The following is a 13,822-nucleotide window of genomic DNA, read 5'->3' on the forward strand; positions in this document are numbered from 1 at the left end:
ACCATCAGCCGGTTATCTTAGCTTAAAGACTGCAACAGGTGGGAACTTTATATCTTGTTTGTTTAATCCGTAGATAAACTAAGGTGTAAAAACACCAGGTTGTGGTTTTACACGGCGTTGTGTTTCCGATGTTTTTTTGGCTGTGCATAGTCTTGGAGTTGTTGTTACAGTGAGGTTGCCAGGAAACCAGCAGGGACTCAAGATATATAACAAGTTAATTAGTAAGCTTCAGAGGTACTAATAGGTGGATTTTGTTACCATACCTATTTTAGCGGTTTCCCCGTTTCGGTTTTTAAGCTTGTATATAGGCCTATATTTTTTTGTTAAAACTTTTGTTGCGTCTGTTCGAGAGGTAGCCTATCGAACTGTAGTCACGTTCTATGATGATTGGCTTCGCTTCATGGGTGAGAAGCCAGCAGGAGATCATTTCCTGGTCAGTGCAGTCGCATCTGGGCAGATGACATGAATCTCAACTCATATGAAGGGAAAATTGTTTGCTTTGAGCTCAAAGTCTACATCCTCCTTAGGCTAGCTGGGGTTACCATGTACAATGGGAATATATATATAGAGAGTAGTAGAGAGCGTAGGAAGAAAGAAAAAATATTCAGAGGGGTGGGGATATAGATATGCATGAAGACGGACCCTGTGTTTCCCTCATTGTTACCAAAGGCACAGGCAGAGAGCTAGGAGGCATTATAACAACACCTAAATAATACTGTGATATTGAATCAAGGAGTATTGCTCTAAGGCCTGTTCAAAGGCCTTTGAAATAACGCTGTTCCCAGTAACAATGGAAGCTTTGTATCGTCAGCTAAGTCCCAAAAAGCTATCTCAACTGGAATTAATAGGCAATTTTCTTTTAAACAAGGAAAGAAAAAAATATACAGACATGCATCACAGCAATGTACCAAGTGTATCAAAATATGTTTTGTCATTCTCTTTCCAAGGCCAAATGCTTGTCATGTTTTCTCAAGGCACCCTTTTACATTATGGCTTATTAAGACATTTTGAACTCATTATCAAGTACTGGCTGTAAAAAAAACAATCAAAAACTATAGGATTACACTGATAGACTCAGTGTTTTCCATTGTTAGGCTGGTGAAATGATGGAGCTTGTCTTGAGTACCATGTTCCCTTTAGCCAGCTGTTGACAGCCATTTCTCTGTCGGTACTGACAGTATACAGCGTGCACAGTAATGCATGAAGTGTAAATGGCTCACTGGCTCAATAGACCGGGATATTGAAGGAGATAAGATAGACATGGCTTTTGTGTGATACTGTATCATTGTTATGATTATCTCTGAGACCTATCAGAATGTTTTATGACCACTGTGTACCCTTCAAACAAAACAAGAGGAATTGAAAAGAGAGAAAGGTCCAAGGCACTCTTCTTACAAAAAGTTAAAAAAAAAACTTGATTTAAATGGCTATTTCATATTTAAATCTTTAGTACATTTAAAATAGAACTGGAAAGCAACCCACGTGTATCGGCACTAAACAGCCTTCTTTAGGGTAAAAAACAGAGGAATTAAGGTAAGCGAGAGAGCCATGACACTAACTGTAAGCCTATTTACATGTACAATTAGTTACAACGTGTTTACTACACATTGCTATATTAATATGGGTTACACAAAGTAGTTCTAATGTAGATATTAGTTGTTACTAAGTGTTGGCACCGCACTTACTGCCAGGTGTAACAGTTGCATGGCTAACTGAATTAGCTGACAAAGCTAACGTTAGCTCGCTAATATGGAATGTGGTCGACACATCAAAGTGCAGCTAAAAAATAAACAATGTTTTTTTAATTACAGTACCAGTCAAACGTTTGGACACACTTTCTCATTCAAGTGAATGGGAAAGTGTGTCCAAACCTTTGACTGGTACTGTATATGTTACAAAAACAACACAAGGTACCTGAAATAATAGAACTTTATGCTAGTGACGTTTTGCTAAATTACTTAGCTAAGGTCGCATAATCAAATATTTCCCACTCATGCTAAACTGCATGAATACTGCAAACTAATCTTTAGTTTGAAACTAGCTAGTAGTTACTAAGAACTTTGGAAGGACACACACTTAGCAAAACCATTACACACAAAATTAGTAATAGACTTACGAATAGACCGTGCAACCCAGTCCATATGCATTTTTATTTTATTTACAGTGACTTAAGGTTTTAAGAATTTTTTGCCTTTGACTAAAAAAAAAAAACTCATCATATTGCACCGCTATTATGAAGTCAATGCACCAGACAATGCTTTGAATAATACAACAACAAAACCTCGGACCATACTTTTTAGATCTATGAAATTTTCAAAAGGTTTCAGGCATTGCAACAGGCTTGATGTCTTTGAAGCACGGATCTTGGCTACAGATGTCTGGGAACTTTGGGATGATGTGATATTAAGTTTCTGGCTAACAGAAAGCCTACAACGTGGTAGTGGAATTTGAAGCATTTTGCCAGGACTGTGGAAAGAGAAGAGGGGATAAAGCACTGAGAAAGTTAATGTAAGCATGTGAGCGAGAGGCCTGTGAAGAGTGAGGAATGTGGGGTAGGGGTGAGCGGAATTACCGGAGGTAGTTCAAAGCAAACCCAGATTTTTCAACTGCAGAATGAACAAGGAAGTCCTGGAGTACGCTGAACCAGTAGCACGTAATCACAACATTTTGGGTGAATAATCAAATTCCCATAGTCGGGGTGAAATGAGAAAATCAGCACAACTGCCAATCTGGAATTTGTGAGTCTTAATCTTGTATTGACAGCATATACTATAGTACACTACTTTGTTTCACTTGACAACTTGTGACATGCAGTGAACAGTTTCAAGCTGATTTTCAAAAGCAAATGTCACCCTCTTCCAACTGTGGCTTCATTGTTACTGGAAGTTGTAGTACACTCGTATATAAAATACCTGTTGGTCTTGATAATTTGAAATCCTTAATGGCTGTCTGAAGGCTCCACTACGCTGTCACTGTGCTCAAGTAACTTTGAAGAACAAAGCCAGAGGAAAAAGAAAAGAGCAAGGGGAAAGAAAGTTTTTTTTTCTTGTGGCCTATGGACAGGTTTTGCCCCTGCCTCAGTGGGTAGGCTAGGTATATGGAATAGGTGTGGCAACTAAATTCTTCAGATTCGTCTTTCATGTGCCTTGTTTGTAACTCGTCAGCCAAAGTTCGTGGCAGCTTTTCATACTCTGTGCCGTTTTACACATTTTAGGTCAAGTTGTTTTGTTTTGAGTCTCTGACAGTCCTTCCAGAAAAATGCGGAGTTTTTTTGTGGTTGGTGCGGGCAAAAATCCTTGATTATGCGGCACGTTTTCTTAAAAAATGCGCTGGAATATGCGGTATATTTATGCAATTTTATGCGATGAAATTGCGGGAACTTGCAAAAACTGCAGTTTCATCATGGCTTCATCGCGGGGTTTGCAGCTTTTCGATGAATGTTCACGTCGCGTAATTACGTCACTTCATAACGTCACTTCATAACGTCACTTCATAACGTCACTTCATAACGTCACTTCATAACGTCACTTCATAACGTTCCAATGGCAACAGGGGAAAATGGCTGCTCTTGTGTGAAGTAAACGCAACATTTTTCAACTTTCTGCTAAGATATATGTGACTTTTTTGCAACGAAAATGCGGGGATTATGAAATCATGCAAGCCCCGCATATTTTGTGCGGAAATCGGCAATTAATGCGCCGAAAGTGCGCCGTATTTGAAAAAAATGCGCCCCCCGCATAAATATGTGGAATTTGGCTGATTATGCATTGAATTATGCGATCGCATAATCGCGTTTTTCTGGAGGGACTGTTCAGAGATAAATATGGCCAAAGTAAAAAAAAATTGTGCAAGTTGACATTGGCATTTAGTTTGAAAAGGTGAAATTGTGGACAATTGTGGACAGTAACATTCCTCTTGCAGCTGCAGTTGTATTCTTGTTGCAAGTTATTAACTGCAACATATGAAGTTATCTCCTTTATGCTGACAGAATCAGGGTGAAGAACTTTGAGCAAAACGCATGACACTGGAGAAAGTGGAATTGTTCTGCTAGGCTGGTTTCTGCCAGTCAAACACATGAGCATTCAAGCATGGGCTTCTCCTTGGCACAGGCACAAAAGAGTTCTCATACTTTCCCATTTGTCTCTTATTTTCTCTTGTACTTTGTCTTATTAGCACTTTGCTCTATTCCACCAGTTCCCTCTCTACGGTTGTCCGATACATTTATCTTCCTATCCTTTTGTGTTTCTGCTCTGGATGCCTCACATTCACATCTGCATGTCTTAATTATGTCTAACAATTGCAATTACCTGCACATAGATTCTTCCATAATTGCGATAATTGCAAAAAAAAGTAGTAGTAGTATTTTATATCTGTTATTCTTATTTTATGACTTCTCCAAATGTTTGGTTGTGTTTGTCTCTGTGTATTGTCAGCTCTAAGCCATTAGTTCAACTATACAGAGTCAACTAATTTGCATTCTTGATGTACTGGTCAATATTGTTTTTCGCCATGGGGTCCTTGGCTTTAGGAAACATTAGGGAGCTACTTATTTTCCCTTGCCTGCTTACCCCTCTTATTACACGCCTCAAGCTAAGTTGAGAGAGCTATAATGATGACTAATAACAAGAGAGGATCCCAGGCCGAAAATGCAGGGACGGCAAAGTAAAGTGGGGCGAGAGAATAAATGAGCTGTGCCACCAAACTCCCCTTCCGTGTTAAAATTGAGAATTTTGTGAGAAGCCATTTGGAGCGATATCTCTTTTCTGATAAATCTGTCTTTACCCAAGGCAAAAGGTTTGGCTGCTCTCAGTTGCACTCCGTTCTCGCAGTTCATCAAGTTACAGCAGGTAAACAAAGGCAGCGGCAGCAAAGAGGTGGTCTATGTAAACTATTTGAACCTTAGAAATGTGTCCTTATGTGTATGGTTTTGTTGAGGCTCCCTTATCTGGGCGACCAGTTAGTGTGTTATAGATTCAGTCTAGGAAAAATGGACAATACCCATAACCGGTAATGATACGGGTGTGCTTAGACCATCATTCACTTTTATTAGTTTGCAGATAATAGTACAATGAAATAAAGCCATACATTTCCATTTCACTTATCAAGGTTATAGAGGTATCGCAAATACCACAAACATGAAAATGGTTGTTATTAAAAAGGTTGTCAGGGTTTCCATTGCCTGAAAGATATCTATGTGTTTATGTTACCCTTCGCTGCCTTATATTGTTATTTGTGCTTGTTGAAATAATGGGACTTTATATGTGCAAGTAATCCAAATAATTTGGTGTTTTTTCATTATCAACAGCTCATTTTTTTTTCATTTAGGTAACTGCTATATTATGGCATCCACATGCCTAACAGTTAATGGATTTTCCCACTTTTTGTTATTGTCAGATTCTTATTGCTTTGCATCAGGTTCACGTTGTGCCATTTTTCCTGCCTGTATTGAATAATTCAAAAATCTTAGTCTGGTTATAATTGAATTATTAGCAGTCATGTGAACACATTAGGAAGGCGAAAACTTTTCACAAGCAAACTAACACATAGCCTAGGCTTCAAACTGAAACACCCCTACACCTATTTAAACACACACTGAAAAGGTGAGGGCTTGTAAGTGGGCCCAGGTTGGAATGCAAAGCACTAAAGCAAATTCACTTCTGTGAACTTTGCTGTTAGCTTTTCCTCAGAAAGATCAGAAAGAACATTCACACTGCTTGCCAGTTTCTGCTTTTCAAACATTTTAACTAGTGTTCAAGTGGAGAGGTCAAGCACCTATGTCCGCGTTTTAACAGTTAACCAATTACATAGCATTTTTTATGGCATTAAAACGTACCTTGTTGATACAAATTTTACACCTTGGGTCTTTTGCCGTAGTGCATTGGGACATAATTACTCAAAACACCTTTGTGATATTTAACCTTAACTGCATTCAGACTTTCCTATATCCTCAGTCAGTCCCATAATTTCACATATCCCCCTTAGTTCTTTCAGTTTGCCAAACTGACCCATCCTCCAATTTTCCATTTAACCATTGTCAACTTATACAACTCACAGGTCTCTGAAAGCTCTTTTGTTTGCGCAGCTGAAGGCTACAGCCCAACATGGCAGTAAAAAAAAAAAAAAACTTCCCTGCCAGTGAATGTAAACAGGAGAACACTGACTGGTTGTTGTTAATGTACCACCATGACATGTTTCAGTCTAAATGCCTTCAACCAACCTCCTATATCCGCTTGTTCAAGCTTCTGTTCTCTTCATTGCAACAAATCGATCTCAGAGGTCACTGATAGTGCAGGCAGTGATGTAAAACTCATGGCATGTGTTGCACATAAACATGTTCCCTGACATAACGCAGGCTAAAGAGTATGTTTACGTCTTTCCCATCTCTCAGGTGTTATCCGAACACAAGAACTCTTGGATCATGAGACAACACCTCACTACTGGCTCACAGTCTATGCAATGGATCGCGGCGTGGTGCCGCTCTCTGCCTTCGTCGAGGTCTACATCGAAGTGCAGGACGTCAACGACAATGCACCGCAAACCTCAGAACCCGTTTACTACCCTTCCGTCATGGAGAATTCCCCTAAAGATGTGTCAATCATCCAGATAAATGCAGTTGATCCAGACGCCAAGGCCAGCGATAAACTCACCTACAGGATCACCAGCGGCAATCCCCAGGGTTTCTTTGCCGTTAACGCCAAGACAGGTAAGATTGCTGTGACTGTGATGGAAATTTATGTCACTATTACCACACAATTGCTTCCTCAGAACAGGAAGTCCCTGCTCTGACTCATGAGGTCATATTGTATTCCAAGAATAATGGTAACCTTGAACATGGCTGCTTACTCAAGAAAGAAACCTTTAACAACTACAAAGAAATCAGCTCATACTCAAACTTTGAAGGATAGCCCTATTTCCAGTGTACAGTTTATCTAACCATCTAAATGATTAAATATTAAAAACAATAGCTTGTTGTACGATCACAGGTCACATCTTATTCTTTTCATGTAAGCAGGGATCAATTGGGATATACTAACTGGTTCATCCAAAGCCAGCAACTACTTTAAATGTCACAAATGTGGCAAACATATATAAAGAATTATACTATATATTAAATGACTTGGGGCCAGGTTTTGAGATGTACTGTAGTGCATGGCTGACAGGCTAGTGAGCTGCTGTGAGGTTCCTGTTCCCTTTCTTGTGAAAAGGGAAGAGCAGTGTGAACACCATATTTTAGCCCAGGACAGGAGTGGGTTGTGCCTACAGGGGTTTTTTCCACTCTAACACTCTAAAGTGTATTCTCATATGGTACTCTGCAAATGGTGTGATGATTAATATTTCATTGGATTCTTTTAAAGTTGCAGGAGCCGGCTATGTTTAGTTGAATAGCAGTGAAAATACTTCTAATAGGTGAAAAAAAGAAGCTCCATGTACATCCAGAGCCTCTCCGTAAATGTTTTCAGTAGGGCTGTCAGCATTAACACGTTAATCGCGATGCGATTAAGGGCCGAGCATAACGCGTAATTTTTTTTTAATCGCATTAATCTATTTTACACTTCACTCGGCTTTGCGTCGTGCATAACAGGCTACTATTTTGACCCTTTGCAGCATCGTTACTTATCATCAAGCTGCCACTTCCTCCTAACACCTTCCTGCTGTTGCAGGCTGCAGGCATGATGGAGAAAGACAGTAGCAATAACTCTGAATGGAGCTTTTTATTTTCCAAAACTCCCGGACGGTTCGTAGACAAGTCGAAAGCCATATGCACGTTGTGTAAAGCCGAATTAAAACATCACCGAAGCACGTCAAGCTTGAGCTACCACCTACGGAGCTAAGCATATAGTTCAGTTAACGTGATGCTAACGCTAGCATGCTACCCACTCAAGCAAAGCAGTATTTTGGAGAGTGCTACTTGCCGACCTGTCGATGAAACCAAATCCCAAAAAATTACTACAGCTCTTGCGAAATGGGTGGCAAATAACTGCAGACTGGTCAGCATCATAGAGGCCTGGGTCTTAAAGACGTACTACGGTTGGCATGTTCTGACCTGTCTCATTGCTGTTGAGGGGGACAGCAGCCCCACACACAGCCTGTATGACACGGAGAAAGCAGCCACAGTGGAACTGCTGCAAGGTGCTGCAAACGCTGTCTCATTAACCGGGGATCACTGGACGTCAGTGAGTAATCAACATTATTTAGGAGTTACTAAACACTATATTGACTCTGGTAAGGATAGGGATTTTTAGTTTTTTAGTTAGGTACTTGGAGTAATTGTGCAATAATGACAGATTCACACATTTTTCTTTTGTTTACAGTAAATAAATAATTACAAATCTTAAAATCAAGTTCATAAAGTCTTTCTTTGCATTCATTTGATTCCCAATCAAGACACACTGGTAAGAATTGCTTTTGATTGTTAATATGTACTTAAAAACTGTTCTGAAATGCAAAATAATAGAATTTTAATCATGTGATAAAATATGCGATTAATCGCGAAGTATAGAACTTTAAAAAATTAATCGTTTGACAGCCCCAGTTGTCAGATTTATTCTCGCAATGCTGGACTGGAGTGTGATTCCACTGAAGAGTGTGTTCTACACGTGTGCATAAACCCACTCAGAGCCATTAGCTTTGTCAATATAAAAATATAAAATAAATCAAGAACAATAATCAGTTAGTGTGAACTTAAATTACTTCCATTTTGACTATCATAGATCACAGTAGCAACATGAGATGGTTAAACTCTGTATGTCTCTGAAAGTGCCAGTTACTTAATTAGTTATTCTTTCTTACCTAGCTTACACACAGCTTCGAATGCAAGTGCTCATTAAACTGAAATGAGGAATGGGCAGCGAAGCAGTTGCTCCAGTTTGTCCTCACTGACGTGTGTGTGGTCCTGTTTCCCAAGGTTGTCACATCAACAAACGAAAGAGTTATTTTTGTTGGAAGTGGCAATGTGAATTTTTCTGACCAAATAAGGATTTATCATGTAGCATGCCTCCCAAACAAGCCTCACTGTAATGCTGGGCACTCCCCAACGGACAGGAAAAGAAAGAAAAAATAAAAGATGAAGAAAAGGGGAAACCTTAGATATGAGGACACATAAGGTTGGTGTTTCATCTACATGCATGATAAGATCAGCTTACATTATGGTGATAAGAACTCGGGGTGGCTGGAAACGCAAAGTGCTGGGAAATTGAATATTTTTCTTTTGACAAAGCAGTCATACATAACATAGGCAGACCTAATATCTTTACAATCATATGTCTTCCAGATATATTCTTTTTTGTGTGTGTGTGTGTGTGTGTGTGTGTGTGTGTTTTTGCCCTTCTATGGACGACAATATGGGACCATACCTGGAAAGGAATGTTTACACTGAAGCAGCTGATCTTGAACTGAATGGCATGGCATTGCCTTTTGGTTTTTATTTTTGATTAAAATATTAAAATATTCTTTGATTCATAGTTTTCTTTATCCAGGCCTACAGTGAATTATCACTTATTCAGCAGTTGAAAGTCTTCTTAGCTCACATATCTGAAGCAATTATGAAGCTTAGGGTCAAAGCCACTGTGGACAGAACCTCTTCATAGTAGAATTGTCTTTGCGTGGTTCTCTTTTTTTTAAACGAGTGTCAGAAGAGCTCTGTAAAAAAAACTGGTTTAACGGAGGACACTGAAGCATAAAAAATAAGAGCCATTCACGCATATCAAAGCATGTTAAAACTTTTAACAGTGGGACACCAGAGCTCCTTGAGTCAAGTTAAACAAAGAGTGGTTTGGACAAAGACAACTTCATTAAATCCCTGCGTCGTTGCTTTGATTTTCTTTCTTCATAGTTTGTGAAGATTGCAGCAGAGAGTGGAGGTAGACAGGTGGGTGGGGAGAGAAAACAAGAGAAAACAGGGAGCCAAGTGTAGCTGCTTACTAGACAGTGATATATGCCAGTTAAAATGACAGTAACATGTTTACTAGCCAATGTTTTTAGTTGAATTGAATGTCTTGAGGAACGATTACAAGTTATATTTTATTTAATATATCTGTGGTATTAAACAAGATGAAAATAGGCCTGATATCTCTCCACATTATCAACTCAATATGGCTTTCCCACCGCATATTACAGGTTTTTGAAAATGTTTAAATTTACATGTAAGTCTCTGTAATTACATGTTCTAAAATTGCATTGGAAGCATAGGCCCTTGGCATCTCTACAAAGCTCTACAAAGGGGTGGGAAAAAGGAAAAGATGTTAAGGCCTATGTTTTGTGTGTGGGTTTTGGAACATGCATGTGTTCCAAGCTAACTAGCTAGCCTTCTATCATGGACTACAGCCTTGTGCATACACTCAAGCTTCAAACACATATGAAGACTTCGCTTGACACCTTGGGTGGCGTTGGATGCCCTTTTCCCGCACAGACCCACATTGACTCCATAAAGCCCAGGATGAAAGGCTTAGGCCCACCTTATTTCTGCCAAGTAAACAAGTCCTGCTGTTTTGGCTGTTCTCTGACTTTAGTTTGTCATTAAAGTGCAAGGCCAGCTCTTCTCTCTAGCAGACACTACTGCAATCCCAACGTTAGAGAGCTTAGAACTTAACGGTTTGATATAGCTTTGCTTTCAAGGGGATTGGAACAAGCAGAGAGAAAAGGAGGCAGAGCCACGTCGGGTGAAAATTGTGCCAGTCAGCTGGATATGAATTAAGTGTTCTAAAGCAGTATGAGATCAGTGAATTTGAATAATGCTGTTTGGGTTTGAAATTTTCAAAGATGAACCAGTGCTCAGTTGTGTGATGGCACAGATCTCATCCCACCCACAGACATGACAACGGTTGTTTTCGGCTCCTAAGCCTTGATTTGGCAGCTGAGAAGAATTGTATTCGCTGGATAAAAGACTCAGCAGGATATGGGCTGAGACAGATAGATAATGTGTGTTCTCTATGTAAAATGTCTAAATGTTATTAAATGCTGTTTATTACTTGGGTACAAATTAGAATGATGATGGTTTGGCCACACACTCACACAGTACTTTAGACAGCTAGTCCACTAGTTGTCTAGTTTTATTTTCTGTATGAAGGAGTTGTCAGAGCTCTGAGCTAGTTCATCTGAGGTTGTTGACATGAGTTGCCCACCTTTTCTGTGGTAGAGTGAGCAGTGTTCATTACCTGGTGAATCACTCTCTCTCTCTCTCTCTCTCTCTCTCTCTCTCTCTCTCTCTCTCTCTCTCTTCCCTGAAATGCTGTCATTGTACTTGGACGTACTGGACTTTGAGCAGAGCTCTTATGCCAGAAAACACACACACACACACACACACACACACACACACACGCACACACACGCACACACACGCACACACACACAGGAAGTTTGGTTTGTCATATCTAAGTTAAGGAGAGAGAGCTGGAGCAAAGATCACTCCGATAGCTATCTTATCTTGCTAAATGCTCATTAATCTACTTCCTGTTGTACCTATTCTTCCTTTTCTTGTGTAGTATAAGTACTTTCCAAAGCTTCTCTAATTGTCCCAGTGCATTGACTTTTTCGAACATAGCATAATTAGTCTGTGGTGGCCTGACCTATAAGATTTTTGCTCAGAGCACCGAAAGCCTGTTGAAAACTCCACCCTATAATGATGGTGCCTATCTGTATTCGTCACCAGACAATGGTGTAGTTATAGCGGACAAGAGCATGCCTTTAATAGGATATGGCTGTCTATACCTGATTATGTTTGCCCTTTTAATGGCAGCTTCCATTCCAGTGGTTAAACCCAAATAAAGAACGATACACCCAGGTGAATTCTTACAGTCGTATTGAACAATTGTGGCCCATCCTTTTTCTTTGCCTGCAGCCAGCAACTCATTGTCATCAATTTAAAAGGAGTGCCGTGGGTAATGCTTTGGCAAGCTTGGATACTTTCGACAGGTTTTATGTGCATTTGTCACCCCTGGGGTTGAATGAAAAGGTAAGGGAAAACAGCCACTGGGATTGCAGCTGCAAATCATCCATTTTTTTGTGGGGCTTAAATCAACTTTCAGTAATGCCTAATCTGTTTGAGAGAGAAAACACACACCCTGGTGTTTTCAGTGGTTTACCAAAGCCCCGACCACTATTAGGGGAAGTGAGATAGGAAATGGATGCTTCCAACAACTTCCTGATGTTTCCGGTGATTTGGGGCCGGAACAATTGTTACAGCTCTCAAGAGAGATTGTGAAAAGAGAATGTGAAAATGAAAAATGTCTGATTGTCTTCTTAAAAACTTCAAAGAACGGCCATGGTGGCTTAGTTGGCAAAGATTCAGTTTAACCACAGTATCTTTGAAACACGTCCCATAACGCGACATGATCTTTTTAATCTTGTCATTGTGGGTGTCCAATGTTTTCATTCTATCTTGCCTTATTTTTATGAACATGGAGCAGAAACTTTAATTGAAGAAAATGCTATCAAAAATTTTGTGTGAAGATTTTCCTGAAATTCCTGCAAAAAGGAGGGATAAGCTAACATTTACTCACCTCTCAACGTTATAAAATCACCACAGGAGAACTGTGATTCATTCAGTGCAAAGTGAAGCCAAACCATTATGTGCAACCTCTTGACCTACATGTAAAAACAAAACAAGACCTGACCCACTTGTTCTTTATGTGTGAAATGAAGCCTAGTAACTACGACAATCAAGTGACACCTTTTAATTAGACAATTGATTGGTTGATTTGCTGGTATTTTGAAAGAAAGTTTTATTTGACAGTGGCAAACCCGTGTGGGATTGCAGAGGCATCGCTCAAGACAGTGTATTGACAAATCTGTCGCAGCAGAGATGCACTGCCATTAGTGTTATTGTTACAATAAGGTCGAGTAAGTTGAACCAAAGCAAAGATTAAACTGACATTATGATTACAATGTGCAGTGTTTTAGTTTGAATTTTTGATCTCTTAAAATGTTCCTGATCAATTGTTAATGTGGAAGCGCAGTGAGATACCTCTGTTAAATGGACCAGGTCACTCTTGTCGGTGCACATCAAAATGCCTCACCTACTTAAGTGAACCGTACACACAAGCACTTTAAAGGTGAAAGGTGTAAAATTGCCTTGAAAAAATTAACAGTACAAAGCTACAACGTGTGGACCACTGTGTGTGCAAATTTGTAGGCAGCAAAACATTTGACTGTATTCGTTTTGTATTCTTAGTATAATGTTGCCTTCGGGCCCCATGATACCTTGTAAAGACCTGGTCAAACCATAAGTTGGCACAGTGAATGTCATTCGTGCATCCTCTTAAAATATTTGGTTCTAGAAGTTTTGTGATGTAGTGACTACTCGCAAGACTAGTTGGTGAACTGGTGTTGCTGGTAAGCTAACACGCTAACCAGCTGGAAACATACCAGCGTTAGTTAGTAACAATAGCTCTTCAAGCTTCTTTGTATCTATAATGCAGTTTACTCCCCCAGGGCATTTTGTTCTTTGGGTTGTACATCATGTCATTCAACAAAAAGTGTTAATGAAAAGGGAAGTTAAGCTTTTGAAGCTAACGAGCTTGCTTACTGTCAGTTAGCAGGCCCCAGTGAATTCATTGACTCTCTGTCTTCAAACCATTCCTCTTTTGTGGAGCAGTTCATACTCCAACAGAGGAGGTTAAATAAAAGTGAATGATGCAACACAGTAAATAAGCTACATTAAAGGACAATTCCGGCGCAAAACGAACCTATGGGTTATTAACAGATGTGTACCCACTTGATCGTTCTCTGGGACATGTTTTCATGCTAATCGAATGTGTTTGTAGCTTGAAACAAGCTAGCGCGGACCGCTGATTAGCTTAAAACGCTAGTATTCGGGGCACAGGGA

At 39.7% G+C, this 13,822-nt stretch overlaps 1 protein-coding gene across 2 annotated transcripts in view; it reads left to right on the forward strand.

The window, feature by feature from the left end:
• The window catches only part of fat1a (FAT atypical cadherin 1a), an 84,508-nt gene that overhangs the window by 13,923 nt on the left and 56,763 nt on the right, over positions 1-13,822 (forward strand). For both annotated transcript variants that reach the window (XM_078263349.1, XM_078263342.1), the window contains exon 3: positions 6,389-6,703. In XM_078263349.1, coding sequence (XP_078119475.1) covers positions 6,389-6,703 — 315 coding nt within the window. The remainder of the gene's footprint in view (positions 1-6,388; positions 6,704-13,822) is intronic.

This window comes from Sander vitreus, chromosome 2, assembly GCF_031162955.1.
Source record: "Sander vitreus isolate 19-12246 chromosome 2, sanVit1, whole genome shotgun sequence".
NCBI lineage: Eukaryota > Metazoa > Chordata > Actinopteri > Perciformes > Percidae > Sander > Sander vitreus.